This window comes from Nothoprocta perdicaria, unplaced genomic scaffold (assembly GCF_003342845.1).
Source record: "Nothoprocta perdicaria isolate Ctin4 unplaced genomic scaffold, notPer1 scaffold_5, whole genome shotgun sequence".
NCBI lineage: Eukaryota > Metazoa > Chordata > Aves > Tinamiformes > Tinamidae > Nothoprocta > Nothoprocta perdicaria.
The window spans coordinates 3024175-3052078 of NW_020455754.1; the positions used below are offsets into that span (position 1 = coordinate 3024175).

General features: G+C 40.6%; 1 protein-coding gene across 1 annotated transcript; it reads right to left on the reverse strand.

Moving 5' to 3' along the window:
* Positions 1 to 574: 574 nt before the first annotated feature.
* TTC1 (tetratricopeptide repeat domain 1) lies at positions 575 to 27787 on the reverse strand. The gene is made up of 8 exons (XM_026047589.1): positions 27776 to 27787; positions 27069 to 27422; positions 16952 to 17012; positions 14892 to 15004; positions 14060 to 14096; positions 12222 to 12370; positions 7358 to 7412; positions 575 to 1205 (listed from the first exon to the last, which is right to left on the reverse strand). Exons 2-8 carry the CDS (start codon positions 27411 to 27413, stop codon positions 1072 to 1074), a joined length of 894 nt encoding a protein of 297 aa, XP_025903374.1. The 5' UTR covers positions 27414 to 27422; positions 27776 to 27787; the 3' UTR covers positions 575 to 1071.
* Positions 27788 to 27904: the final 117 nt, after the last annotated feature.

The window sequence follows — 27904 nt, forward strand, 5'->3', positions numbered from 1 at the left end:
AAACCTCTAAACACATTCACTGCAGACTCGATGCAGCTTGCAAATCATGAGGCAACCAGAGAGTAGAAGCAAAATGCAGCAGGACAAGAGTTAAACAGCAGCAACCACCCCCCATCTGCCCAGACAAAATGAAAAACAGCAGCACAAAGAACTGTTTGCCCCCCCCACACACACCTTAGCCTGGGAGATGCCCCTTTCAGGCATATCAGTGTAAAGCGGGGCTTAGGGCAAGGACCAAATTTTCACCCCTTTAATGTCACTTATTTGTTTGCCATTAGGAATGYTTGCAATGTGAATGAATCTCAGACAAGCAAATTCCTGTAATTTTATCTTACCATTACAAAGCATAGGTATATAGTACATAYACTTTTATTATTTTTTCTGAAGATGACAGAAAGCTTCAGTGTAGGAGTGGCCCCAGTGTTGATTTACTGATGCTACTGCAAGCAAGACAGAAAAAATCGTGTCTCAAAAGTGTCTTGCAAATTTGAGAGTAGCTATAAACATTTTTAGCAACAATGCCACCATTAGAAAACTTGGTATGAGGCAAGAACTTCACAACCCAAACCAGCAGAAATATCAAGCCTTTATTACAGAGAAAAATTACTCCACAGAAGTTGGCTTGCTTGYATGCATGCTCTCAGGGACATTCACCTGAAGAAGTGCTTCTGCTAGGTTCATTAATTGCCCAGGACACCATTAGGCTTTGCATTTGGCTACAGGTACATGGGCATTTTGATTCAACTCAACTGCTTGCTAGAATTTTGTTGCCAGCATTGAACAAGCCCAGGATAGAACCTGGCTGCCAGGCAAGCCAAACACCACGATGGGGGGAAAACAATAAATTAAAAAAAAAAAAAAATCACACACTGGACACAATGTTATCACTATGAGAAGTCAAAAGACTTGCTTTACACCCACATTTTAAATAATTCCACAAGCAGGGAGATGAATATGTTCGAGTCGATCTTTACTTGGGTAGAGTGGTAAATGTTGGCAGAATCCTTTCATGGTACATGCAAGCACCGGGTCATGAAGCCTCAAAGCCAGCAGAACTAGACTGAATTAGTGTTATCTGTTGTTATTGGGATTTTGAACAAAATTAATGGAGTATGAACCAGTCGATGAATCCTGTTTTATCTGGAAATTGTCTGTTGATAGGCCAAACTGGCGGAGAACCAAATTCCCGAGATCCTTCAGCTTGCCTACCATGAAAAAAGAGAAATAATGTGTGAGTAATAAGCAGAGAAGAAAACTCCCATTGAATTCTGCCTACTACACAGACCACCTGCAAGAAGTTAAGGTAAGCGCTGTACAAGTGTCTCCCATTTGTTAAATATGCAGGCTTTCAAGTGCATTAAGAAGAAATTCCAATTAGAACAGAGTCGTTGCCAACTTTGCAGCTGAAAACAGATCACCTCAGCAGTCCTGCATGGTCTATGAGGCAGCCTTGCTGGACACTCACGGACTGTAGACACTTGGCTTGTGGCTACCTAGATTTGCTCAACCATAGGCTCTTGCCACGGTTTCTAAGTCAGAACAAAGCCTTGCTCCCCCTGGATTTAAGCTCTCAACTCACAACACTCAATTTTCAAATATGAAATGTTGAGGTCCTCCTGTTTTCACTGTAGCTATAACTCTGTGAACATGCAAATATAACCACCAAGTTTCCTAAACTTCCAAAAGAAACAGAAAGATGAGCTGCAAACTCTGTTTGCTTGTTTTGTGTTTGCTTGCACATATTACTTTAAATATGTGCATATTGACATAAATAAGAACAAATCTTCCAAGCAAATGCCCCTACAGTTACATTTGAGGCATACAGCAGCACTACAGCCATTTTGCTTGCAAAAAACTTAGCAACTTTCCATAGACTATCTCAGTTGTGAAACACATTTGATGCTATTTTAGGCATCTTCTTTATTTCTATTTCTAATCTAATTTTTTTAAAGACACCCAAGACAAATCCTCCCTTGAAGCTCCCCGTTTCTGCCCAGCAGCGCAGCCCCCACTCCTGCCATCTACTAGGTTTCCTTGCTCTAACACGCAGAACACTCAGGATTTAATGAGGGCTTTGGTGCTAAGCCACACTGAAGCAGTAACTTCACAACAATCACGTACAAGTACAGAAACATAAGGAGCAAAGTCCTCCACAAGCCCTGTACAAAGAGACAAGCAGTATTTAYGCTATACAAATGGAGCACAAAGGGATCAAGTGATTTGCCTTGCATGACACGGCAGGCCCGTGCCCGTGCTCAGAACAGAAATCGTATCAAAGTCTTAACTTATCCAATTGATGCAAGAGATAAGGGGYTGTTTGGCAACAGCTTGACTTGAGCATCACCACAATAAACCAAAATATGCCACTTTTGCAAGATTTAATTGAGGCAGGGACAGCTTTTTTGAATACAGATTCACAGAAAATATGCAAAGACGGCTGAGAGATAAATATAATCATTCTTATCTAAAGAAAAACTGAATACTACAAAAAGAAACCAACAGTTATCAACACTACTGCACTCCTACATATGTCAGTTTAATTAAGGGCTTGTGTCAAGGTGCTGGTTCACACCTGGGTATCTTTCAGAGAGCTATATAATTACTTTAAAGCAAGACTAATCTTTGGGGATCAAAATGGAAATTTTCCAGTTTCATGCAGGAAGCAAACAAACAAGAAAWAACTTCAACCTACTAAACAATCAAATGGTGGAACAGTATTTTTCTTGAATTTTATTTTACCCTGCTGGGATTAATAGCTGAGGTGGTCAAGTGATTTGGACAAGGTCATTCCCGTGTGGCTCAGCTAAGATTAGCTGTGTTGTACCAGTCTATTTGTTTTAAGCTACACTACCCTGAAGATAAACAAACTATTAAGCCAAGCTGATAATTTTTACACTGCATCTGAAAAACATTTTGGTTACAGAACAGAGAGGTGCTCCTGACAGCATCTCTGTCACTGAGATGAATACATTGCTATGTGCTTTTAGACAGACGACTGGGCATTGCTGAGCGTCGAGTTTTGGGGTGAGACGAGTCTTTGTCTGTCCACGGCAGAAGCCTGGCATAGTCCAGCATTCCAGGGGCCAGTCGTGAACAGTTTATGAGCAATCTGAGCCTTGCAGCTGGCTCGGGAGCAGGCAGACGAGTTTGCCCATTTCAGGAAACAGTGAAAGGTCTTTTCTGATCAGAGTTACGACGACGGCTCCTTTCCGGTCACACTAGAGCCAATAAACACAGAAGAACTGTCCTGGTAGCCTTGCTTGCAGCTAGGCCAGTTCTTTGAGGGAGGCTGAAGACTGCGTTATAGTTAATATTATATTCTTCATCTCACCCAGCTTTGATTGAATAATTAAATGCAGTCATAGGTCACCTTCCTATTCCATCATTTAAATCCACGTACAGCGGTATCTTTTGGTACAGCCACCCTTATTAAATTGTTAATGAAGGAGAAGAAAGCCTTGCTTTTTCCAAGAACAAAAGCCCAAAGCGACGCTCCTGCTGCTTGCAGCACATAAACCCATCATTGTAGGAAAGCACCATTTCCGCCTCCCCCTCCCCTTTCATCCCTAAATTAAGATTTGTAGCTTAGTCCCTTCCCCTCCTTTCTCCTTTCCCCACCAAAAAAGAAAAGCTCTCTTAAAAGAGATATTGTGCTTGGGGGGTAGAGGAAGAAAATAAAAATAAAAGAAAAAGAAAAGAAAAAAGCTTGTGGAGCTGTGACTCAGCTCGGAGGAGTTCTCAGCAGCCAGATGCTCATTTATCCTGGAGCGGTGTCAGTCTCCTCTGAGACAGAAGTTTGATAGACCTTGTTGTTCTCAATATTTTAAAACACATATGTCTACTTTTAACCTGGAGCTCTAACAACTAAGCTTATTCTTTAAAACAATATTCACAGGTCAACTGGAAAACTAACCAATCAAATTAATATTAGGCTCAGAAGTCAGTAATTCATTATTCACCTGAACTGTCTGTGGCAAAAGGGAGATGCACAAGATTTCTCASTATTTATAATGACACAGCCAAAATTGAGTCTCTTTTTGTTACAGTTGCTAGTGTTAAATGCATTGTTTGGAAGTTGAAAAGCTGGATACTGTTTATGCTGGATACAAAGTTATGCCTTAGAAATTTCTTGATGAAATCTTYGGAAACTTACCTTACTTGCAGCACCAGTTGTGAAGGCACTGAAAGAGCCAGAGCAAATCTGCTACCCTTACCTAAACTAAAGGCCTGAACTAAAAGCAACAGTAACACTTCTTGTTTACACTATTTCAAATGACCTCAGTTCTCCCCAGACTATCAGGGCTTTGCCTCTTACTTTCAAATAAGCGTTACCTTCAGTACATTAAAAAACAAAAATAACAAAACCACCTTAAGCTCTAAGCCTACTCTATATGCTGATCTCAAACTGCTGGAAAGTAAACAGATTGCTCAAAAGGTCTAGGTAGTAATTTTTGATAGGCTTTCCTGTCATTCACATTAATAACCATGTGCATTTTACTGGTTTTCAGAATGCACTTATTTATAGCTTACAGTGTGAATCCCCATAGTTTTTAATTGGATTTGATGAACTCCATGTGCATAAGCTGGGAAAAATACATGGCATGTTCTATAGTTATTTAAATAACTAATTTACTTAGTTTCTATGTAACCTTGTAGAAAACTGTACTGCATTCAAACCTCAGGCTGCTAATCCTTTCTAAAACTGCATTCCAAACTTGCCCTCTTCCAACGTGCTTTCTGCAAAGGACTGTTCCAAGTTATCACAAATGAGAGCTTTTCCTAAGCAAGACTAACTTGTGGCATGACACCTGGAAATTTTCAGCTTTAAAGTTAGAAGAAAAATTAAAAATGAACACTGAAGATGGTTAATAGTGGCTCACATCTTGAACCACTGAAGTAGGGGATGCTCATGTTGTGAAAGCATAAAGGGAAAGAGCCCCMTGAATTTAAAAACTACTATGAAAAAGTGCTTTAAATTAAGCTTTAACTACATTATGAAACTCTAGTAAACTGGGGTTTGCTGCTACTGAGCAAACTTCATTACAAGTGGAAGCAGTCACCTGCAAAGAGGTGGAAAACAGGAAAATAATTTAAATGCCAACACCAGCTTTGGAAACGTTAAACCTCTGCAGAAAACACAGCAGAAATGCACTTGGTATGGCAATAAAACATATTTATATTTATAAAAAAAGTAATCAACTGCATTAATCACATGTGCTACCATTTACATGCAAGAATTCATAGCTAGGGTGCCAAGAAGCGAAATCCAGCTAAGAACGCGTATTCCCATTTATTTACACTCAGTCACTTAACTTCCTACAAACTATGTGGTAACAAACTGGAGCACAGGAAAACAGGAAACATGGAGATGGAAGAAGCACTTTCCAAAAAAAAATATATATTTTTAACTGTGCCTGACACTATGCTGTGTGGATAAATGCCATTAACCAAGTCCTTGAAAGGGAAGAGTTGAGGCAGCTTAGAAYGAATACAACCATGTGAATGTCCCAACCACCAGGCTGTTTCGGGTGCCTCCCTTCCCAGCTCCCCGATTCCCACCTAGCCCATGGCTCTGGGGTCTCTCTCTGGACTCCTGTAGAACAGCAGCGTTTGGAGAGGCTGGGGAAGTGTTTCCCTTGCAGGCCCCATTAGTCAGATGATGTCACTACTTCCTCTCTTGCAGCCAGGATATGGGGAATTGAATCACACTTAAAAAATGAGTCTGGTTACTGCCATATCCCAAATTTAATTTCAAATGTTCTGTTAAGAGAATGTATTACATAAAAAGTCCTCAATTTCTGTGCTACACTGGTGATTGCAAGCACAATTATGAGCAAAGCATCACCTAGCCAAATGACATCCCGTAATTTTGACAACATATGTGACAATTTGTGAATCCTGTCACACATGAGAGCCCAGGATACACGTAGGCTTAGATGCAGCACTACCTCATTCGTATGCTGCGTGTCCAGCCTGGCAGTTTACATCTGAGCATCTCCATGAACATACTCATCATCACTGAGAAGGGAGTTAGGAGAAAGGATTCCCTTCTCTGGAGTCCAGCATGGAAGACACTGAATTTATTTAACCTGATTCTCCACAGAAACCCTCTTCCCTTTCCCATCCCAAACCCTCAAGTCTACTTAAAACAGTCTGTCAGCTATTACTTGTCACACCTAGAATTAGCAAACAGGTAACTCCTGAAATAGGACAGGTCAGTCAACTTCTTTTTTAGGTAATCAGTCATTTTCCTTGCTCTTTTGTGTGATTTTCTAAACAAGATGAAGGAAAAGAATTAAAACCTAATTTTAAATAGCACCATTTCATAAGCTATCTGAATGGTAGGAAAAAAGACATAAGTGCTTTTAACTAGGAGCATATAGGCAATATTGGCAGAATTTTTCAGCAGATGGAGTTTCTTTCTGGAGGTGGTTGTCTCTCCCCTGAACTACTATGAATACTTAATTTAACTATGAAGCTTGAACTTGTGCAATTAAGTGCTTTATTCTTATTAATATTACACATGAAAAGCTATCTTGCTTGGGTAACTAGCTTTAGTTATCCTTTTGAAATATAACATTCCATTTCAAATATTTTGGAAACAATATCATACATCACAATGATGGGGTGGCATATATTTAAGTTAGTTGTATTAATTAAATTCCATTTCCTATAAATGGTTTCAGCCAGTAGTATCCTTTAGTACAGAATTATAAAAGTCAAAAACTATGAACACTGGAAATGTAGTTAGGAGCCTGGATTCTATTCCCAGCAATGCCTAAGGCCTCTTTGCAACGCGAGGCAGGTTTGTTTCAGCCTCCACACGCACAGAATTGAGCTAATACAAAAATGAATAGTTATGAAGGCTAGGAAGTCTATTTGTGGAAAATGCTACATTAAGAACCAAATGTATTTYTTCAGACATAAGACCAAATATAGCTACACAAGATCAAATACAAATGACATTTGAGTTCAAGATTTGGTGAAAACCCTGTCTTTGCCCTTTTTTAGAGAAGGATTTCTTTTAAAGGTTTACTTGCAGGACAGGAAAGAAATCCAGTKTCAAATCTTTCTTTCTCTTTTTCATGCAATTAAACCATTTTTAGGAAGTCTGAATATTTTCCTTTAAATTTATCTATATTTTTCTCAGTAAGAGAGCATTATCTGGTTACAACTTACTACTAGTAAAATTAAACAATATAGAACTAGAAAGCTGTGTTTGTTTAACACAGAACAAGCATTTCCTTTGAGACTTACCTTCTCTAAGTTTGATATGAGAGATCTGTGTAATCAGACATTTTTATTTTTCTAGGACTGTTAAGATTATGGAAGCAATTTACATATATAAGCTACTCACCTATCATTTCCTTCTTTAATTTTTCATTCCGCTCTTCAATTTGTTGAGGTAATCGCTGTAGGAAGCAAGAGGGAAAAACAGAATCAAAGGGATGCATTTCAGCAATGCTGTGGGTTACTGTGGGTCRCTTGTCTACCCATAGCCAGGCTGCACTGTTCCTGGCTTAGCAGCAASCACTCTGTCATTTGGGAAACCTATATTCACCCTGTTACATCAGTTCACGTAAATAGTAAACTGTAATTTGTAAGTGCCAGTTTCATACAGGCATTTATTTTCACTGCTGAAAAGCAGATCTGATCCCTTTTCCTGGTATTTTAATTGGCAAGTTTATGGAATTTAAGAGACTTAGTGCTAAACATATACTTTAATTCTATCTCCTACGCTGTGTGTGTTTAATTTGGGAAGAGAGACTAGATTTGGAAAGGAAAGTCTGGAAGATCTTGAGTTCAGACAYATGCATTTTTTGTTATTCTGAACTTCAGAACTGGTGCTAGTGTTAAGATCTGTTGCATCATCCCAAACAAAAAGTCTTCGTARGCCTTTTTCGTCGGCCTTTCAGAAGCAAGTACTCCAAGCTTTTATACCGTGCTTATCACCATATAATCCTGCCATTTAAGGATGCAATTATAGTCATAACTATGCTCTCTTCTTGTGGAGGTCAGAGCAAATGAGACAGATCTGCTCTAATGGTGCTATCAGTAAATTAATTACAGCTGCTGACTGCAGTAACAGGTGTGGGATTCACTCTGCACACACTTCCTTTGTGATAATTGCCTTCTGAACACAGCTAAAGAACTCAATTTCCTGATCTTGTTCCTTCCTGTAATTTATAGTTCCAGTCATGATGCATGGGTTTGTCATTCTCATCATACTGCTACAGTGAAATAAGATGTTCACCTCGAGAAAAAGCCCCTTGACAAGGCAGCCTGATGATTCTTTCTTCTCCAAGCAGTACACGCTGGTGAAGACAGGCAAATACAGCCCATTTTCTGCAGTAAACGGGGAAGAGAAATTGTATACCCCAGAAAGCCAGACGAATGCTAAGGAATATAATGCAGAGACACATGGCTGGCTAACCTGAAACCAGCCCAGGCCTGGTATCGCCACCAGTGAGCAGATGTAATTAGCCCAGCCAGACCCCAGCTGACTTGTGCCGGCCCAGAGGGGCTTATTAACAGGGGGAGATGGGGGCCCGAGTGGCTGCACGGCGACGTGCAGCTCTCCCCAGGCTCCAGGCTCAGCCCGGGCCAGGAGGCGCGCGCAGTCTCGGAGCYGTTGGCACACTCGGCAGCTCTCTTTAGCAGGAATGAAAATGCTACGTCCGAAATRCACATTCCGTGTTTCATCCACCTGAATATTAATGTTGCAAAGACTGTTTCTCACCGCTGCCAAAACGCTGCAAGGTTAGTTATCTATAGCAAGGAGCGCAGCGCCCAGCTGCCTGCGGCAGGTTTGTGAGACCCCTGCCCAAGTGCAGTCTCTCTGGGCAATTAACCCTGCTTGCCTGTTCTGCCAGGGCCCTGAAGCTGGAATCACACAACACTGCCACACACCTGCTAGAAACACAGCCTCAAGATTGATACCACATAATTAAACACTTTCTGGGAAAGCATCAATAGGGATTATTTGGCAACAAAACACTAATTTCAAACTGTTTAATCTGACATTGAAGATGTCAGAAGTAATTAAAATGTGCCTCATGGGCCTCCAGGGCCAAACATTGGTGCTGAGCTCCTGAAATGCCAGCAGCATTGAAATTATGGAGCAGATACACCAGAACCAAAGCAAGAAATACTGTGCACTGAAGGCTTTTAAAAGTCATTTAACACAATTATTATATGCAGTAAAACAGTACGCCTATTATCTTCTATATGTAAAAATACGAAAGATTGGTCTAACAGATGAAGGTTATGATTTGCAAGTAGCCTTGATGCATCATTATTAGTGGCGGGGGTGAAAGTGCTACACTATTTCTGCAAAGACTGGACTTAAGGTTAACATAGAGCAGAGCCGCAGTTCCCTGTGTACTACAGTTATATTAATTGCATACATGGAATTAACAATATGGTGGATTGTTTTCTACTGTGAAATTTCATTATGTTTAGAAGCATGTAGAACTAGCTATCCATCAAGCATTTCAGTAACAAATCTTCAGGATGAGTTTTAAGCTTCAGTTTCAAAAGACTGACTGGCTCTCCCCTGCAACTTGATACAGAACAGGAGCAACTCGGAGCAGAATGCCCTAAATCCCATTGAGGTGTAAATTGAGAGCGTTTGGTACAATGTGTTCTGCACCACATGTCAGCCTAACATCTCTGCCTAATAAAATGAGGCCAAGGAGCAGAAGGTAGATGTACAGTCAACCTCTGTACTTCCCAGCTACAAAACAAGGCAAAAAATCAGAACAAATTACTGATCATTCTAAAACATTCTTGAAGGGTGGCCAGGAAGAACATTCTCTTCTAGCACAAATCTCCCCTAGCTCCTGAGCAAGGGCTTATTTGTGAAATTCTTAAAGAGACGAGGCACAYGCACTGAAGGAAAATCGTGGCGTCGCAAGAGGTAGGAAGGACCCATATCTTAGCYACAGAGATTTCCAGCCAGCCAAAAGAGGTATTTTCAAACCCTTACATTTCCCCCCACCTCCCGACACTGCTCTTGATCTGTGGAGTTGATGGCTGGTGGTTCATGACAACCCATCTGCTCTTCACAGCTGTTTTTTGTATGAAGAGCTGCTAAAATGTGCTAAGAACRCACATCCCTTCTACATTAGTATTATTTTACCAAGTAACTTACTATATTACACTAGAACCAGAAAAAAGCCTAAGATAATGTTAAGAGACTGCAGAATACTCTGGAAGCCGGAAAAATGAAAYCATGGGACTTCCTTTACAAACGTCGGCTGACTCCCTAGTTGAATTACRGGATCAGTTAAGCGGGAGGCTCAGCTAGAGGGCTGAAAGAGGCCAACACGGAGGCACTTTTCTCGGCTCGGACAGACCCATCGCACTCCCCACGCACGCGKTAACGGTGTTTGACCAGCCTGTCACTTACTAGGCACTGCCAAGAGCTGGGTGCTCAGCGCCCCTCTGCCCGCATCCACCCGCACGAACAAGGACCAGGGGCTGCTGCAGAGCGCAGCAAACTGGCCGTGTCACGGGCTGCCAGCCCAGTCGCCACTGCCTTGGCTGCACGGGCCTCGATGCCCAGAAGCCACGGCCATGCAAAACGGTTCCCTTTGGGGCGCTTTGCTTGCTGGCTGTTCTTCCTTTAGGCAGGGCTAGTCTACCAGAGTGACACAGAGGACCAGGTGTCCCCACAGGGCTAGACAATGGCCAGCACCAGGACACAAGCACACCGTGGCAGGCAGCGCCGCGTAGCTGCTTTCTGAAGCCTCTCAAAGCCTTTAGCCTCTCAGGCCTCTGAGCAGCCTTTAAGGGGAGCTTTCGGTACAAAACTGGTCTCGTTACCCACTACCCCTTGCCTTGCAAAAAGACCCAGTGACCTTGTGAAAAACACCATTATTTTTCACATTTAAGTATTAACCTCCTAAATGCCTCTAGAAAAAAACTCATTTCTTGCTAGTATTTTACACAAAGAGTTCCTTAAAACTTCAAATCAACAGGCAGTGGGAGTGACTGTAAATCCCCATTGAGTAGGGATTATTTACAAGCTATACTGGGGTTTTGGGACCCCTTTACTTTTGTTCATCCAAGTCATCCTGTCCAAAAACCCAAGGACACTCTGAAAGCATTTTCTTACACTTACGGAGACAGAAAAAAGATACCTCAAGAAACCTTTAATCTTGAAGCATTTGTAATGTTGATTGAAAGTGGACTTTGGAGCACAGTATTAAGCTGCAAAACTCATTTGGTTTGGTAACGAAGAAAGCCGAATCAGGTCACACTGCTGTTTGTGACMACAAGGTGCCATTTCATTCAAGTGAGAGACTAAGTTCTTAAAGATATAAGTGAGTGTTAGTAAGGCAGCCAATGCTCACTGAAGGCATAGCAAAATGTCAAGAGAAAAAAGTCAAATGGAGAAAATAAACAAACAAAAAAATCAGGCCTTTGAAGCAGATTTTCAGGTCAAATGTAGCTCTAGCTCCCAGTTTTGATACAAGCCTGTCTCTGCCATCCCCAGTGTTGTATAATTAACTCAACAGAAAAGTAAATATTTTAAAATCATGCCATAAAGGCATTGGACTCCAACTTTGCCAATGAGGATACTGAAGGACAGACCAACCAATTACATAGCTAGCAAAATCTGTGTTATGAAGTACCCATATTCTGGTCTCCAAATTGCAGATCCCCTTGAAGTGATAGACGCTAAATGCAGCTGTGGTCATCAGTGGTGGTCAATGCGGTTATCACGTTTCTAGCACATGCACTAACTCAAATACCAGGAGAATCAATGTCTAAGATTTATTAGAGGTTTATCAGCATGACGTTTAACAGACCATGTTTGAAAGGAATTATTTAACGAGATTACTGCATTGAAAAGGTTCCATATATTCTTGGAGAGAATCAAATTAGAACTGCAGCTGAATGGTTGGGAAGGGCTTTTTAACAGGTAAAGCTGTATTTTTATGTTAACAGCTCAGAAAAGCCTTTTTACTTTCACACATGCTTTATGGAGGTTAAAAAAAGAACTAAGTGTTCTAGACTTCAAAATGATCATGGAAGTTGCAGCAGTTCATATCATCTTCCCTATATAAAACCAGAAGAGAAAACCCGTACACTTTTTGACTTTGGCTAAAGTGCCTGTGAAGCAGCATAACCAGGACAAACAGCACTCAATACTTCGATAAGGCAAGAAAAGGCCTTGTTTTGCTGTTAGCCCAAGGTGTGCTGGGATGGCTTACCATGCAAGCTTCTCTGGCTTGATGAACTGATGGATCTTTTTCTAAGATTGTTTTATAATCTTCCAGGGCTTCATCTAGTTTTTCTGTTTTTTCATATAGTTCTGCTCTCCGCAGCAAAGCTCTAATATAGTTAGGGTCTAATTCCACTGCTAGAAAACAAAAGCAAAGCACAATATTTTACTTGAAACATTTCTACACCCCACTACACAACAGTGAGTATTAAATTCTTGATGTTGGCAATTATCATCTCTATGATATAGCTTAGAATCAAGCAGAAGAACAGTTTTAAAAATAAGGTATAACTCAAAGGCATATCTTGCCTCTGCATATATAAGTCTAATGCAAATGATCCTGTTTGATTTAATACCTATAATCCACCACTACATATAAATGATTTACAATGTGCAAAAGTGGTTAATTTTACAATAAAATATATACAGAGAGTAGAAACAAAGCTTCAGAAATCTGCAGGACAAGATATATTTTGATATTTTCTGTATATATAGTAATAATACATTATTAACTATATAGAGCCCTTCCCTGCTCATCTCAGAGCAAACTGAGACAAACTCCAGRAAATCTACTGGTGTTCTTCTGAATTTCCTGTAATATCAAACAGTCAAAACCAGGCTGGGAATCCATAAATGGCTGCATGAGCTCTGTTGAGTCTGTAGCGAGTCACACTGATTGAATTTAAGCTTATCCTCTCCTTGTTCCCTTGGCAGGCAAGCCCGTGTTTACTGGTGCAGGACTGAATGCTAAATTTAACAGGAACTTGCTAACAGTAATTTCTCAAGAATTTCTGCATTCAGTTTTCATCATAGAGACAGTATGAAAGTCTGCCCATTTTATAAATGCTAAACCATTAACATTTTTCTCGGGACAATTAAATCCCGGATTCTCCAGCTAACATTCTAGCTTATTTCTTCGGGAAGGACAAAGACAATGCTACAGTCAGCAAATTGCAGGTTAGTGTGAATTGCTCTGCTGTGCTCTAAAGTGTTGCATTGCAGCGTGTAAGCCAAGTCCCTGGGGAGTGTCAAGTGATGGTCGGCTTAAGGCTCAGTGCTGCAAAGCAGACTCATTTCCGTTCAGCTACTGTAAAATTAACAAAAGTRTGGGTTTTTTTCAAACTGCACCACCTCAAATGACAAGAGCTCAGTTAAAATTTGCTACCTTCGAGTATACTTTTAGCATATACAAACTCATATTTACTGTACCAGCAATACTGGCACTCAGCCATTGGATTCATTTTCTGATTGGTAAATTAGACTTTTTCCCAGCTGTCATGGAGTTTAACAAATATTCGAAGGATGAGTGAGTGGGTGGAAGCAATAAAGCACCACGCGGCTGAAATGATTTCACTAGGCGTTGCAAGGATGAAACAAAGCAGGACAAGAACTGGAAAGTGTAATGACAAAGCCAAAGCCTTGCATAAAAGGGACTTGATAATGCCTTTAATTCCACAAAGCCACACAATTTTTCGGAAACTGGAATTAAAGCCAAGACTGGGCAGGCAGAAATGGCAGGTAGAAGAGAGTTTAAAATAACAAGTATAACGAAATGTCTATCAAACTTTTACTGTCTGAAATAATTTTTCTGTTTTCTTGTATGAAGAAAATTCCTGTGTGCTTTTTTTTTTTTTTWAAMMARRRRRGKKTTTTTTTTTCTTTTTTAATGGAGAATGTTTCCTCCATTTGGAGGCTTTTTCCAAAAAAAATTAAGTCCCGGGCATACGATTTTCACTACAAATTTTCTACAAATTGCAGAAAGGCACTAATTGTTATTTATGTGTGAAAGATCTGGCACAAGAGTAGGACACGGGAAYAAAGTCCTACCTTTGCTGCAGTCACTTAGGGCAGCTTCCGTCTTGTCCTGGAACATAAAATAATTGTTATATTTAAGTCATATTTCTTAATATGACATATTAAGTTAAAATATTTAAGTCATATTTCTAGAGAAACCAATTATTTSCTACTGCAAACAAAAAGGTTCGTCAGACATTCCAAGAAACTTGGATGTTCATCTAATCAAGGCTGTTCATAGCATTGCCTCTGACTCAGAGCTCTTCAGCAGGGCTTCACTCGTCTCCATGCAGGCTGCAGACCCCACTGATGAGGCTGCCCTCGAAAGGCTGAGCCACATCTGCAGGCTCAGCCGAACAGGGCGACAGCCCTTCCGCCTTCGTCAGTTAATTAAGGGGTTGGAATAGCTGGTTCCCAAGACTCCTGGGTAAATTCTTGTCTGTATGAGATAAGACATTTTGAAAGCAGATACTGCCTTTAGCACCGATGCTGCTTTCTCTGCGAGGGCCAATGTGAGAGACTTCCCGAAGCGGCAGGGACAGGATTTTTGAGCACCCAGACRAGGAAGATGAAATTCAGACAATCTGTTTATAATGGGAGGAAARAAAAAAGGCAGAAGAGCCAAGATACATATTGCAACAGAGGGATTCTGAACAGCTGCTACAACTGAAAGTTTCAGTTTCATAATTCTCCTTGGTAAAACTAAGTGTACCAGCATTTCTGCTGGGAACATGAGAGATCAAGCAAACAGCAAAACCCACAAACAGCATGATTSATTTGCCATCACTTACCCTTCACTGGATTTTATGATCACATTTGTCATATAATCAATATATAGTGCCTAATAAAATAAAAGAACATTCACCTGTTTCATTTTTGCAGCAGCTCTGTTTGAAAACAAAACAGCCCTGTCTTTTTGGAAGCAAGCTGGACAAATYTGCAGAGCCCTCGTGTAAGAGTCTTCTGCCTCTCCATACTCTGTGGATGCAATAAGAAAAAATAAAGACTATTCATTTCAACTGGCAGTAGAAYCAGTGAATCACATGGCTGAGACCTCTTTGGAAACATTTCTCCATAYAAGATGCAATATTAAACCAGGTAAGATGTAACAGTAACATGCTATTGCACTATTATTATACCTGCTCACAGCTACTAAGGAGATATTTTTTGTCACAATATCTTCAATGACTTAATGGTCAATCATTTCAAAGCCAGTGTCACAATATGGTCATCAGTCATCATCAGGCCTGGCCTAAAACAAGGCCTGCTGATAAACCACAGGGGATTATCAAGTTATTTCTTTTCTAAGGAAGGTAGAGCCAAGGAAGGAAAAGGCCCTATGCAGTCTCTGAGCAAGGTTCTGCCAGCTGACAGGCGCATTCTCCTCCACACACACCACCTCTTCCTGCACACATCAGCTAACGACCATCAGGTGCTTCAGAGAGCGTTTTGTTCTGAGCAGGAAGTGCTTAAGCAGGCACCAGCAGCTCAGGCACACTGAGGAGATCTGCCAAAGAACCAGCACGCAGAGGCTGGGGATGAGATTTTACAAAAGGGCTAGGCCACCACTGCAGGTCTGCTGCCCTCATGAGCTCCCAGCAGGTCCCTTCTGCCTCCTCTGATGCCTGCCTGAATTGATAAGCTGCTTAAAAACACCCCCGACCTGGGTGGATCACTTTCTGTTAGCTGAAATGGCTGAAGAGTTTATACAAGTCACAGAGTAGGCTAAAGGGAGGAGGCAGAACTGCACGACCAAAAGGAAGAACTGCCTGTCTCATCTAAATCACACTGAGCTTCATTCACTGAATGAACTAACTTAACTGGGTGATGATGGACAAAATACTCCTTGTGTTGCAGCATTTCTGCCACATTTGTCAACTGACTTCATTTACTTGATACTGCATAAAACACAGTGAAGGCAGGAGGTGGGAAGTGCATAGAGAAATAAGGTCATATATCTGTACTAATAAACAAAATATGTAAGGAAAGGAAGGAATACATGTTAATAATTTTGTGTCAGAATAAAAACTAGGCAGTGTAACAGGGATTTGAGATTATGGCAGAATTAAGATGCTTCTAGTATAACATTAGAGGTTAGTTTAGAAAGCAAGTTACGATTTAATTATTCACAGGTTTTTACTTCCATGGAGTCATTAATAATTACTTTATAATTAATTACTTTAATATAGCCTGCCCTTTCAGGGCTACACAAAACAATGTTTTTGTATCTGCTAGTAAGTATAGAAACATTTAGTGACTTTTTAACAAGTATGCACTATACAGTGTCTGGCAGAAACTTTTTCAGCAACCTGAACAGAGTATTATTTAAGACAATRGTAGTAAGCTCTGAAGAGACAGCAGACTTTTAACATAAAATTGACACCACATAAAATGCAGTGATTGTAAAATAACTTAAAGTTCATGGATTAAAACTTCACCAAACAAGTACCCTTCCTTGTCAGGGCCAAAGGAGGGGGGGAAAAAAAAAAAGGCTTCCAAGAGGAGGGCCAGTCTCCAGATCAAGGTGTACTGCTGGGAAGTGGAAGTTGGCTGTTTTCAGCCCTACTGCCTGAGAGGAGCTTGAATCCAGGYTTCTAAGAATGTGCACTGAAGAACTCAGATCCTAGCAAATGCCTGTCTGGATTAGTAAAAAAATCTTGGCACTCCGTAAGCAGTCAATTCTGTAYCATGTTTTTGGATTTTAACATGTAGCTTTCATGAATTTTGTTATAGGAGCCCAAGTCTTTGCTGATCTAAACTCTTTAGGCAGGCTGCATCTCCTTCTGTTCCCAAGAGCTGGATGGAAATAYAGATGTTAAAAGAAAGATCTTCCTATGGGCTTTCTACAAAATCACAGTAAGGACTAAATATCAACTCAAAGATTATCTGATTTAGCCATGTGAAATTAGAGGATTATCAACCCACCTCCTTTCTTGAACTGCTCGTTTCCTTTCTCCTTCAGGGTTGTGCTCTCCTTTCTTCTTGTCTGCAAAAGGAAAGACAATGTCTCAAAGTATTTAACTGAAATGAACAAGTAGGTCAGTCGCAGTTCTGAAAAAAATATGAACGGAAATCAAAATAAAATATAACTAGAAACAAATTAACTAGTAGCACAATCACTTGCTTGCAGTCATTCTGATATGATATTCCTYAGGGATTCATAAAGCACTAGATGATACTAGCTCGACTCTTGGTGCTCCCCTTCACAGACAACAGCAGGYTCAAAGGATACCCATAGCGAACTGCACGGCTTAAACTTTGCTATCTTTTTAATTTGCAGGTACAACTTACTTCCTTTCTAACTACATTTAAATCAACCAGAGCACATCAACTACATAGAAGGTATTCCAGATGTTTACAGCAACGTTGTGTCAGAAGTCTAACTCAGAAGTCAACACTCACCTTCAGAGTCAGAGGGAAGAATGCTGTGCTTACTGCATCCACAGGTAATATCACCTGAAAGATTTCTAATGTAAAAAGTGACTGGTGTATAGAGTACTCCCCCGTACCCTCCCCCGGYACACACATGGTTATCCAGCTTTGAGCGACTGCAAGTTGAACGCCCAAACACATATTTCTCCTCATTAGCAGCTGCATTTTTCTCCTTGCTGCAACACTTAGTATTGCTCATTGGCAGCTAAAGCATCGAACCCAGGGGCAGGAAGATGGTTCTATTAGTGAAAATTACACACACTGTCTTTTCGAGCGTRAACAGCACAGTACTCTTAGCACAAGCTAAGATGACATGAATGATCTCAGCCTTTGACACTGAAAATACAGGATGTCATCAAGCCATCCACATCTACAAAGCAAACCTTTCACATGCAGACATACCTCAAACAAAACCAAAGCCCTATAGGCAAGACAGCATCAGCAAGAAGCAACAGTCATGCTCCTGAACCATTTCTATTGCAGAAAATGACCACTTGCCCACTCATTCTGTCCCCAACACATGTGTGCACAAAGGACTTAAAATCAAGGTGTCCATATATTGCAGATAATTGTGCAAGTAAAAAGCCTACGGTATGAAAAGGAGCAGTTTCGTTTCCTGCAGATTGGGTAAATCAAGGATTAATGCAATTATCAATATCGCACAGAACATCTCCTTGGAAACAGCTAAATATAGTTCTCTTTGTAGAGCACTTCACCATCTCGCTGCTGCCAAGCACCAGGCAAACAATACAAAAATCAGAGGTTCTCTCCACTTGCTCTTATTGCTTTTGGAAAGTAATTCCAAGCACCATTTTAGTAATAAGAAACCACAGTTTGCTGCAAACTAAGGTCAAGGAATGGTATTCAGTTGTCACACAGAAAACTACTCAGGAAAATCTCATGTGACCCTTTCATGATGTGCTTTTTAAAAAGCAACAAACATATTCTGGATAAAACATGCACCAGCATTTAGCARCTGGCTTCCTCCAGGGTGGCCTGACAAACTATCACAAGCTCTTCAAGAATGCCATTTCCTCCAGTGTGCATCAGCCTCGTAGTGCCATCTAAGTATTAGCACACAAAACGGTTTGAACATTTAAGAGACTAACTATATTAAAAACACAAATTTTTTACATATATGTGTCACTTAGCTGCTTAATACAATATATACTCAGTATGTGACTACATTTGAAAGCTACACCCAAACTTTGAAACTGGGTCACTGCCTTAAATACACTTGTCACTCCACAGGGAAAAAAAACAAAATATCTTTAATCCAAAGAGAATGAAAGCACAGCAGAAGTCAGTCTCACACCAGTAAACAAAGTCAGATTCCAGCACAGAACAGGCTTGAGAGATGATGGTCCTCCAGGAAAACATAAAAGATCTACACAGACAACCCTCACAACATAAGTGGGCCCGTAACACTACCTCTGACTTCATTGCTCATGACCTATTTAGAATTGGCCTTTCAGTGCCATTAACCGATTCACTGTTGCATAAGGTACAGTTGTGTGCAAAATATATACAAAAAAGAAATGACTGTTTCTCTATGAAGTGCGAACTGTGGCACAGTTGCAGTGTTCCTGACAAAGAAACCATACAAATCAAGGAACACTGGACAAAAAGCTTCCCCTGGATTATTATTTGGTTTCACCTTATTAAAAGTATCACAAGAAATTATATGCTTGCCCCATTTGAATTACTAATATGAATAATATGAAAACACTTTTGAAGTGAGAATGCTTAAGGAGAATAAGAATCTAAAAAAACATACATAATAAGACATAAAAGAATAAAATAACATTGTGTGTCCTTCTTGGATACCCAAAGCAGTGGCTGGAGAGGCAACTGCAGGTTGCCACACGGTTCTTGTGACACTGCCGGGAGAGGGAAGTTCTGGGCGMGTGGGAGCTCAGGGGCTGTGGCACCAGGAGGCTGGTGTTTCACACAGCCCTCTTCCCCTCCAGGTCCCTCTGTGATGCACCCTCTAGCCTGCCAGCCAAGCTGCACAGCCTGGGAGGAGAGGGGAGGACTATTATTCACATCCTTGTTAAAGACACGCGGATGTCAGTAACAATCCCACTGTCATTTCTGACTATTTGACCAGAAAAGGTGCTGCCTAAACTCRTTTCAGAAGCCAGAGCACTGCTAAGAGCACCTTATATGGCTTTGCAGCTTACGCAACTCTTTGGGAAACAGCTATGCAAGCAATGCTGTCTGGGCTCAAAATGACAGTTTCTGCACTAGCCTGACCAACACGGTCAAGACACCCATGTATTATGGGGTTTAGGCTGTCCCTTGACATCAGGACTGGTACAGTTTGGGAAGTGCTTTCTGAACAGATGAAGCTCATGAAGCACCACACGTCTCACTCTGGTTGTGCATTTGGGGGATCATCCTTTAGCAATACAGAGTAGCAGATCACCCCTGAAAGCAACACCCCAGCTGTCTCACAGAATGGCAGAGTTAGGAATTTATCTCCTCGTTGTGCTGGCCTCTAAAATCCGTCATGTATATGTGGTATACATGCATAATTTATGCTTGCATATATATGCATTTCTCTAATATATAAAACCTGATTAAAAAAAAAGAGGAAACTGAACTATTTTTTACTAATTTACATTTATTCTGAAAGGACTGCTGGAGCATATGCTGCATCCACAGTGTCATGGTGAGATTCAGTTTTCTATTCCAATTAAGGGTTAAAGAGAATAAAGCTCAGTTAGAAGACATAATGTCCTTACCCAGTATGCCGCACTTGCAGCTTAGATGGCCAACTGCAAATTGACTGGTCATCAGTTTACTGTGATTGTATCAGCCAAGAGTGAAAAAATTGCAAGTGACTTGTCCTTGGGACAAATTTTGCACAATGTCATTTCAGTATCTCCACCCGCTCATTTTTCAGAAAAAAAAGATATAAGTAGCTGCAGGGCATGCTACCCATTCTGCAGCAGGGAAGTAGGTCAGACTGAACTCCTAGAATGCTCCGCCTAAGGAGAAAATATCTTGACCCACCATATTCCCTCAGGCTGTTCATATATGAGCACTGGGTCATCATCTCCCCAGCTCACACTACATAATGTTTTCTGCTGTACAAAATAAGCAAAATCTAAATATCTTTTTTTTTTTTTTTTTTTGCAAAGTTTCTTAATATGAAAATGACAAATTCCAAGCGGCAGGCATTTCCTTTTAATTACATTAAACTGGTGTTATGATTCTTAAAGAAACCATCTGATTAGAAAGATTTACAGATTTGGATATTGAGGTACAATCACCCATATTCTAAAGAAATTAGGATCTTAACATAAACCTGTCTGGCATGCAAGAGGTGGTGAAGAGTAAGAAGTGATGAGGTGATGAAAAATACAACTTAGCCTTCTGCCAGTGAAGTAAAACAACTCAAAAAAGGCCATCAAATGCAGTCATTGACCTCTGCTTCTCTACTAAAAAGCCCAAGGTTAAAAATAAAAGCATTAAAATTAGGTTAGTTTAACTATTAGAGAAGAAAGCAACTTATGTTTTAATTGCTTTTTTTTTTTTTTTTTTTTTTTTGCAACATAATAAAAGTATCTATATGAAATCCTCAAGCATAGATGGCAGGAGCTGAAGGACAAACACTGTCATAGCTTGCAGTGCTCCCAAAGCCTCTTCTGGCTGGTCCTATGCATTTTATTTGATCAATTCATTTAACTTTGCTAGGGAACCATTCTTGGCTCCAGTTTTGTTAAGAGAAGAAAATGTGCTCATTTCTTTCCAAGGCTATCTGTATAGCACAGCAATGCACAGCTGCATTTTATATACCCTTCTGTAAGGTCAAATAGGAGTCATTTAAACCTTCTGAGGTTCAAAAGRTGCACGGAAGAACGGAATTTAAGCAGGTAAGGAATATATTTTCTGGCTTCAAATACCAATTCTATTTGTAAGACATCAATTAGCAGTTGTCTGCTTCCCCCTGCAGTTTTGTGAAGCTATTGCTGTATGAGGCATTCAGTGATTTGAACTTCAACTTAAGGTTGTAGACACTCAAACATCCTTGCAAAACTGGCTCGAGTTGTCACTTCAGAACTGCGCCAAATCCAGCCTCTCACTCAAGATGTTGAGCAATGAGCAGTGCGAGACTCTGGAGTCTTCTGGCTCCCAGTAAGGATGCATTAACCTACCCCTCGCCAAAGACTACATTTTCCTGAATTTTTAAGCAGTACTTTCAGATAATAGGTCATATGCACTCCAGAAAGTCAGTTTAAGTTAACATGCCAGACTGAAAACTTGACCTTTCCTGACTGACAATRTATGTCATTTGCCCACTCCTGCTGGAGATGCGATGGCCTCAGGCAGGGATGTGGGGCTGACCACTTAAATCTATCGCCACAGGAGTCAAAACCTCTCGTCAGAGATAAGCTCTGAGTTTTGTAAAACAAAGATATCAATTTGACAGCATCACTGTCTTCCAAGAAATACAAAAATGAATATATGACTAAAATCAGCAGCACTGAAAGAAAAAGGAATAGTTTATGACTTTCTGAAAAAGTGTCATCCAACAAAATAYGCACTTCTTTTTAGTTTATAAATAAACTCAAAGAATTATAAATTATAGGGAGAGATTTTATTATAAATTATACAGAGAGACATCAGCTTTTATCCAGGTTCTCGATAAAGACAGACAGCTGCAACTAAAAATTCATCTTCTCCTACTATGATTTGACCAAAACAAATTACTTAATGTTGCTGCTATACTGTATACCAGATTCAGGTTAAGAAAGACTATTTTAATAATTAAATCATTTATTACATTTCACAAGACTACACTGTAATCCCTTCAAAACTCAGTAGTCTTGCAAGTGTCATCACTACAGAATGAATTTTGAATGCTTATGAGAAAGGTAAACAAAAGATATATTCCTTATTTGCATTGGTCAGTGCTTGCCAACACTTCACTGCTGTACTGCTGTACAGTCGCTTGCGTTTTGTCCCACGTGTTAAAAACTGGTCCTCTCACTTAATTCTTTCTCAGTGCAGTTTAGATCATCTCCTAGTGACCAATACCTGAAATCTGCTCTAAATCACAACTAGTTTCTTTATATCCTGTCTTCCATTTTGTACCTTAGTTTTTATTTTGTATACTCTACAGAAAACAGAGAAACTAGCTGATCTTCGATGGAGTAAAGGTCACTACACTATATTCTGGACAGATGCCTGGAACTAGGAAAACATCAAATGCTGAAATGAATTACTACACCTCAGAAGCCATTTCAGAAAAATCACGGTTAAATCTTCTCGCTTCAAACCCTGAAAATGCAATTTCTACACAGAAGATGCAATTTATGGAAGAGCAATGTGATCAGCCTGAAGCAATGTGTGTGTGTGTGTGTGTGTGTGTGTGTGTGTGTGTGTGTGTGTGTGTGTGTGTGTGATTTAGCCCAGAGAAAACATCTTCTGCACAACATCACAGGTGTAATTAAGAAAGTTTTGCTCTTGCTCAGTAAACAGTATCACTTATTTTTTCACTAAGGATACGCTAACAAAGAATGTCCTTTACTAGACCCGTGTTCTTTCTCTCACAGACAGGTTTACCAGAGTTTAGATAGAAGTTAAGCAGAACTACAGCCAGCTGCAGCTCCAAAGCACATGGAACAGACCATGGAAGGGAGCTGCTTTTGAGGAGTATTAGCCATTTATTCCAGGATCTTTATCAGCTAGAAAGGAAGGCACTATATCAAACACAGGAGCTTTCTTAAGCTCTTCTGGTGCTTAACTCTTTGTCCTGCAAGGTCCAAAGAACAAGACAACATCTGCCATGATGGAAGAGCACGCGGGATTCAAAATCTTGTTGCTGGATAAACTGATAATTAATGGCTGTCCCTCCAGAAGAGGGCTGGGTCAGACTGAAACAATTACCATGTAACAGCTGTTGGGTGTCTTCTGATTAATTCTGCAGACTAGAGCAACGTCAAAGCCATCACTGTCAATGACAGCTAACCAGAAAATCTGTTTGTAATGCATCAAAAGCAATTTACTGCTCAGTGGCTCTGCTGAAGCTGCAATCAGCATGCTTAAACAAACCCAAAACTTAGGAAGAAGAATTTTGTTTCAAGCTGCACAGTTCTTAAAAAGCTCATTTTAAGTCCACGCAAGTAACRTGACTCTTGTCTTTGCTACATCTGTTTTTTCAGAATATTTGTTGCAGGTCTATGTCCTAATAAAGTCTTCCCTTCGAGGTCTCATTTTACTTCTTTGTATAAGAAGACTTGATTTCTTGTGACATCATTTCCCTGGAAGCAATTCCTACTTCATAGCTACTGTACACAGCTATGAAACTATAACTGAAAGAAAATACACAACCAATTGCTCCTTCCCTTTCATCTCTAGCAGCTTCTGCGTGGGTAAGAATTTCTGCAGTGAGCTGCTGCTGTGAAAGCCTGCGCATGGATACACAGAAACACAGACTGAACACKGCAATCTGCCCCTGCTCCTTCGGGATAAATTGGGAAAGCTTTCTTTGCTACAGCCTCACTATCTGAAAACTCAAAAACAGTAATCTAAATGCAACAGTTAAAATGCAAGTGGTCTTAGTTTAAAAAAGAAAAATACAGTAGAGGTATGGCTGCATCGTTTAGATAGAGCCAGGCTATCACTGAACTGCATGACCCAAGTACATAACTTATGTTTGTTGCTGCAACTACAGTTCATACAAAGTTTTTCTTACTTGGGCAAGTAATCTACTTGAAGAAAGTGTATCTATACGCAAATAGATGCCATCATGAAGCTGACATTTGATGTCTACTTTAGGCAGCAATGTCTTTGATCTAAAAAATACAGCATTTTTTTTTTGGTCTGAATCAGTGCCCATGGCTGCTTCCCTGCACACTGGCAGACACAGGTGCTTGCACAACAAAGGAGGCTGCAGAGGTCGAGAAGGACGAATAAGCACTACCTAAGCAGCCAACGCAGCGCTGCTGCTGAGCGCCTCGTCACAGCCTACACAGCCAAATAAACAAGCTCTGCGTAACTCAGTCTCATTTTCTCCAGCTGAAAAAAAAAATTGTGCTACTACCCTTCATCTCAGAAATAACCTTTTTAGTATCAAGAAGGACGTTAAAAGTGTTTGAAGAAATCTGGATAAATGGACATACAGAAGTTGTACTTGGAACAGAACTGAAGGACATATCCTTAGAACTTGTAGAAAATATAGAAAGTTTCATTTTAAAAATGAAATAAAATTTGTAGGCATCAATTTCATGGTAATTGATAGAGTTAGAGTTCAAATTCAGGAACAACCGAACCAGGAACACCCTGGTTCTACTAAAAAGAGAATGTAAGGTGATGCAAAACAAGCACATGTGTATGGGTTATCACAGCAGTTGTAACAGCTGCTGTAAGCTTCTCATTCATCTTTCATCTGTAGAATTCTTGAGCTCTGTATATGACAGATACCAACAATATTTTGTTAGAGGAAAACTAGCTGATTTCTAGGACTGTGTATATATATGCTCGGCTTGGAAAATTCTATGGCCTACAAAGTTCACAGTAAAAATATTGCCAGGGTAATAACAGTTACGGTGACACTAACATGCAGGCCTAGGAGAACTGTGTTTGTCAGAACTGAGAAAAGTTTGCTCAGGGAAAATACTGTAGCTAGAAAATAACTGAGCCAGACTTCCAGTAGGCATGCAGAACAAGGATAAGGGCCAACTGTCATAAGTCACAATACTGGAAATTCAGATTACACATAAGGAAAAGGACTTCTGCTAGGAGGGTGGCTGAATATCAGAACAGTGCCCTACAGAGGCTGTAGAATCTTTAAGCTTGGAAATGCTCAACACTCAAACACAGCTCTGGAAAACCTGATCCAGCTGATCCACCTCTAAGCAGGTTACTTCCAGTCTAAGTTACTCTGATTCTATGTATGTAGAAGGTTCCCCCTTCCTACATATGGTTAATAAACAGGCCAAGTATAAGCTTTATTACTGTAAGGATAGCAAAACACTCAAATAACTTGTGTAGGCAGTCAGTCACTGGAGGTCCTTAATAGCAAGAGACATATGTGTCAGAAATGACATCAGTATGGCTGATTCTGCCTCGAGGCAAAGGATGCACCAGATAACCTCTTGAATTTTTTTCAGTTATTCATTATTAGATATCAAAGAACTACAAACAGCAAGTATCATTATGCCCATTTATACAKATGGAGAGAGAAAGTGAGATATGAAGTGATTTTCCTAAGGTCAAGCAGCAGACAAGTGTTACATTTAATCTCATTCTTATTTCAAGAATTTAATATGTTCTCCTCCCCCTCCAAATGCCATACTGCTTTTCTGTCTCAAAAACCACGTTAGTGTGACTATCTGTATGCACTGTTGTCTATACAATACAGGTGAAAAATTACCTTTACCTTCACTGGTGTTCTTTGATCATGAGAACACTCCAACATCAAGGGAACTACCCGAGCAACTACTTGATTATAAACTAGTGCAAAGAAATTTAACCTACAATTTAGATTTCACTTGCCTCTTGGAAAGTGGCAAGTGAAGCTTGGAAAGCTCTTGCAGTGCTTTCATCAATATTCAAATTTTAAGTATAATTAGCTGCTTGTTGAGATAATTCAACGAAATTCTCAAAGGCTGGATCAGCTCTTTGAAGCACAATCTGTTTGACACACCACACTACGTAATTCTGTTCTTCCCAACTTCCCAGAAATACTGTGTTCAGAAGTTAGGGGAAAAAAAATACTTTAATACGAATGGTATATCAGGATGTGCATTTTAGTTTATCGTTCTTACTTCCCCTACACTTGTGAACACAGGTTGCAAAAAGAGGAATCATACATCTGAAACGGATTTATAATTTTTCTCAAAGTTAGAAAGCAATTTTTTTTTTTTGTAAATACAAGGTGACTATGTCTATCTTAGAACTCTAAAAACAAACTACTGTCACTTGGCAATATTGATTGACGGTCCAAGAAAATCCCTAACTGATTCACTCAAAGATTTATGGGGAAGGAGAAAGGATTAAGGGGGCTGTTGGGCTTCCCCCGTGAGATGCACCATTTCTATCACAATATTCAGTTTGTTATCCAATGTTTTGTCCAGAGCAATGGCACTCAAAGCAAGGAAAAAACAAAATATCCTCACCAAATATTTATGTGTTTAAACTGTTTTGTTTAAATCCTTTTTAATCTAAAAGGAGTTAATTCAGGTTAAAGTTGAAAGTACTACACAAACAAGCCTTTCAAATGTCAAAACTACCCTGAAACCTCCTCTGAGTTTCTGTAAAGCACCTTGCAGCAAATCAGAGGAAAACAATGAATGTACACAAGCTAAACAAGAAATGAGCTGATTTTTGTTTCATAATCTCTTTTGGTTACAGTAACTACACACTGCGAGCTCAGCAGCACATAAAAAAAAAATCTCCAAAGGAATCTGATGAACCAAAATGCTAACTAAAATACTTGTTGCCAAAAGCAAAAGATTAAGAATGGTAAAATTGGGCATTTAAGGAATTTTAAAGGCCTATTTACATGCTAACTTTTATGCCAGAAGGGTCACAGATCATCCAAAAGGGTGACATTGAAAATGTGTCTTTTATGGTCAACTTTAGCACTTTGTATTACCTGTTTTTCTTCTTCTGGCATATCTTTTTCTAGTTCTAGTAAGTATTCTTCCTCTAGCTCTGTCTGCTTCCTTGAGCTATTCTCATCATCGTTCTGTAAATCCCCTTCATCATCCGCTTTGGGTTCTTTTGCCTCAAAGGAGTCATGACAGTCATGGAAGCTCTCATCCTCTGCCGGGGGCTCCGAGGCTGAAGCTGACGTGCACCCACGCTCAGTGTTTATCAGATTCTGTGCCTCTTTAGGACCAGCTGCCAAAGAACTGGTGCTCTCAGAAGACTTTTCATCAGAAAGCGTTAAGTTATGGAGTGACTCTTCAGGCGGCCTTGAGTCTTTAGATTCTTCCATGTCAGACTCCTTGAAGGGGGTAGGATTTTAGGAAAGAGAGAGAAATAACCCTCAGTGAGACTAGTATAGGAGCCTTGTCAACTGATGACTACTGAGGAACTTGARGTTTGACCCTCAGATAACTGTGACGCCCTCAGAGGCCACGGGGACCAGCACGGGCCACTCCATCCCACTGCAGAGCCACAGGCCAGCTCCCTTCACCCGGCCCCGGTCCCTGCCCCACGCACCCCCCGGCTCCCCGCAGGGCCCCCGCGCCGCCCGGCCCCGCAGAAAAGCCCTGCGGCCGCCTCAGCCGCCGCCGCGGCGAGACGAGACCCCGGCGGCGGGCCGGGCCCCCGCGCAGCGCGCGCCGCCGCAGAGACCTGCTCGTTCCTTCCCTTCCTTCCGCCCGCGCCGCCCTCTCACCCCGCGGCCGCTTCCTGACGCGCCGGCCATGACGAGCGCGCCGCGCGCGGGCGGCTGGGGCCTGTAGTCTCGCGGCGGGGCGTGAC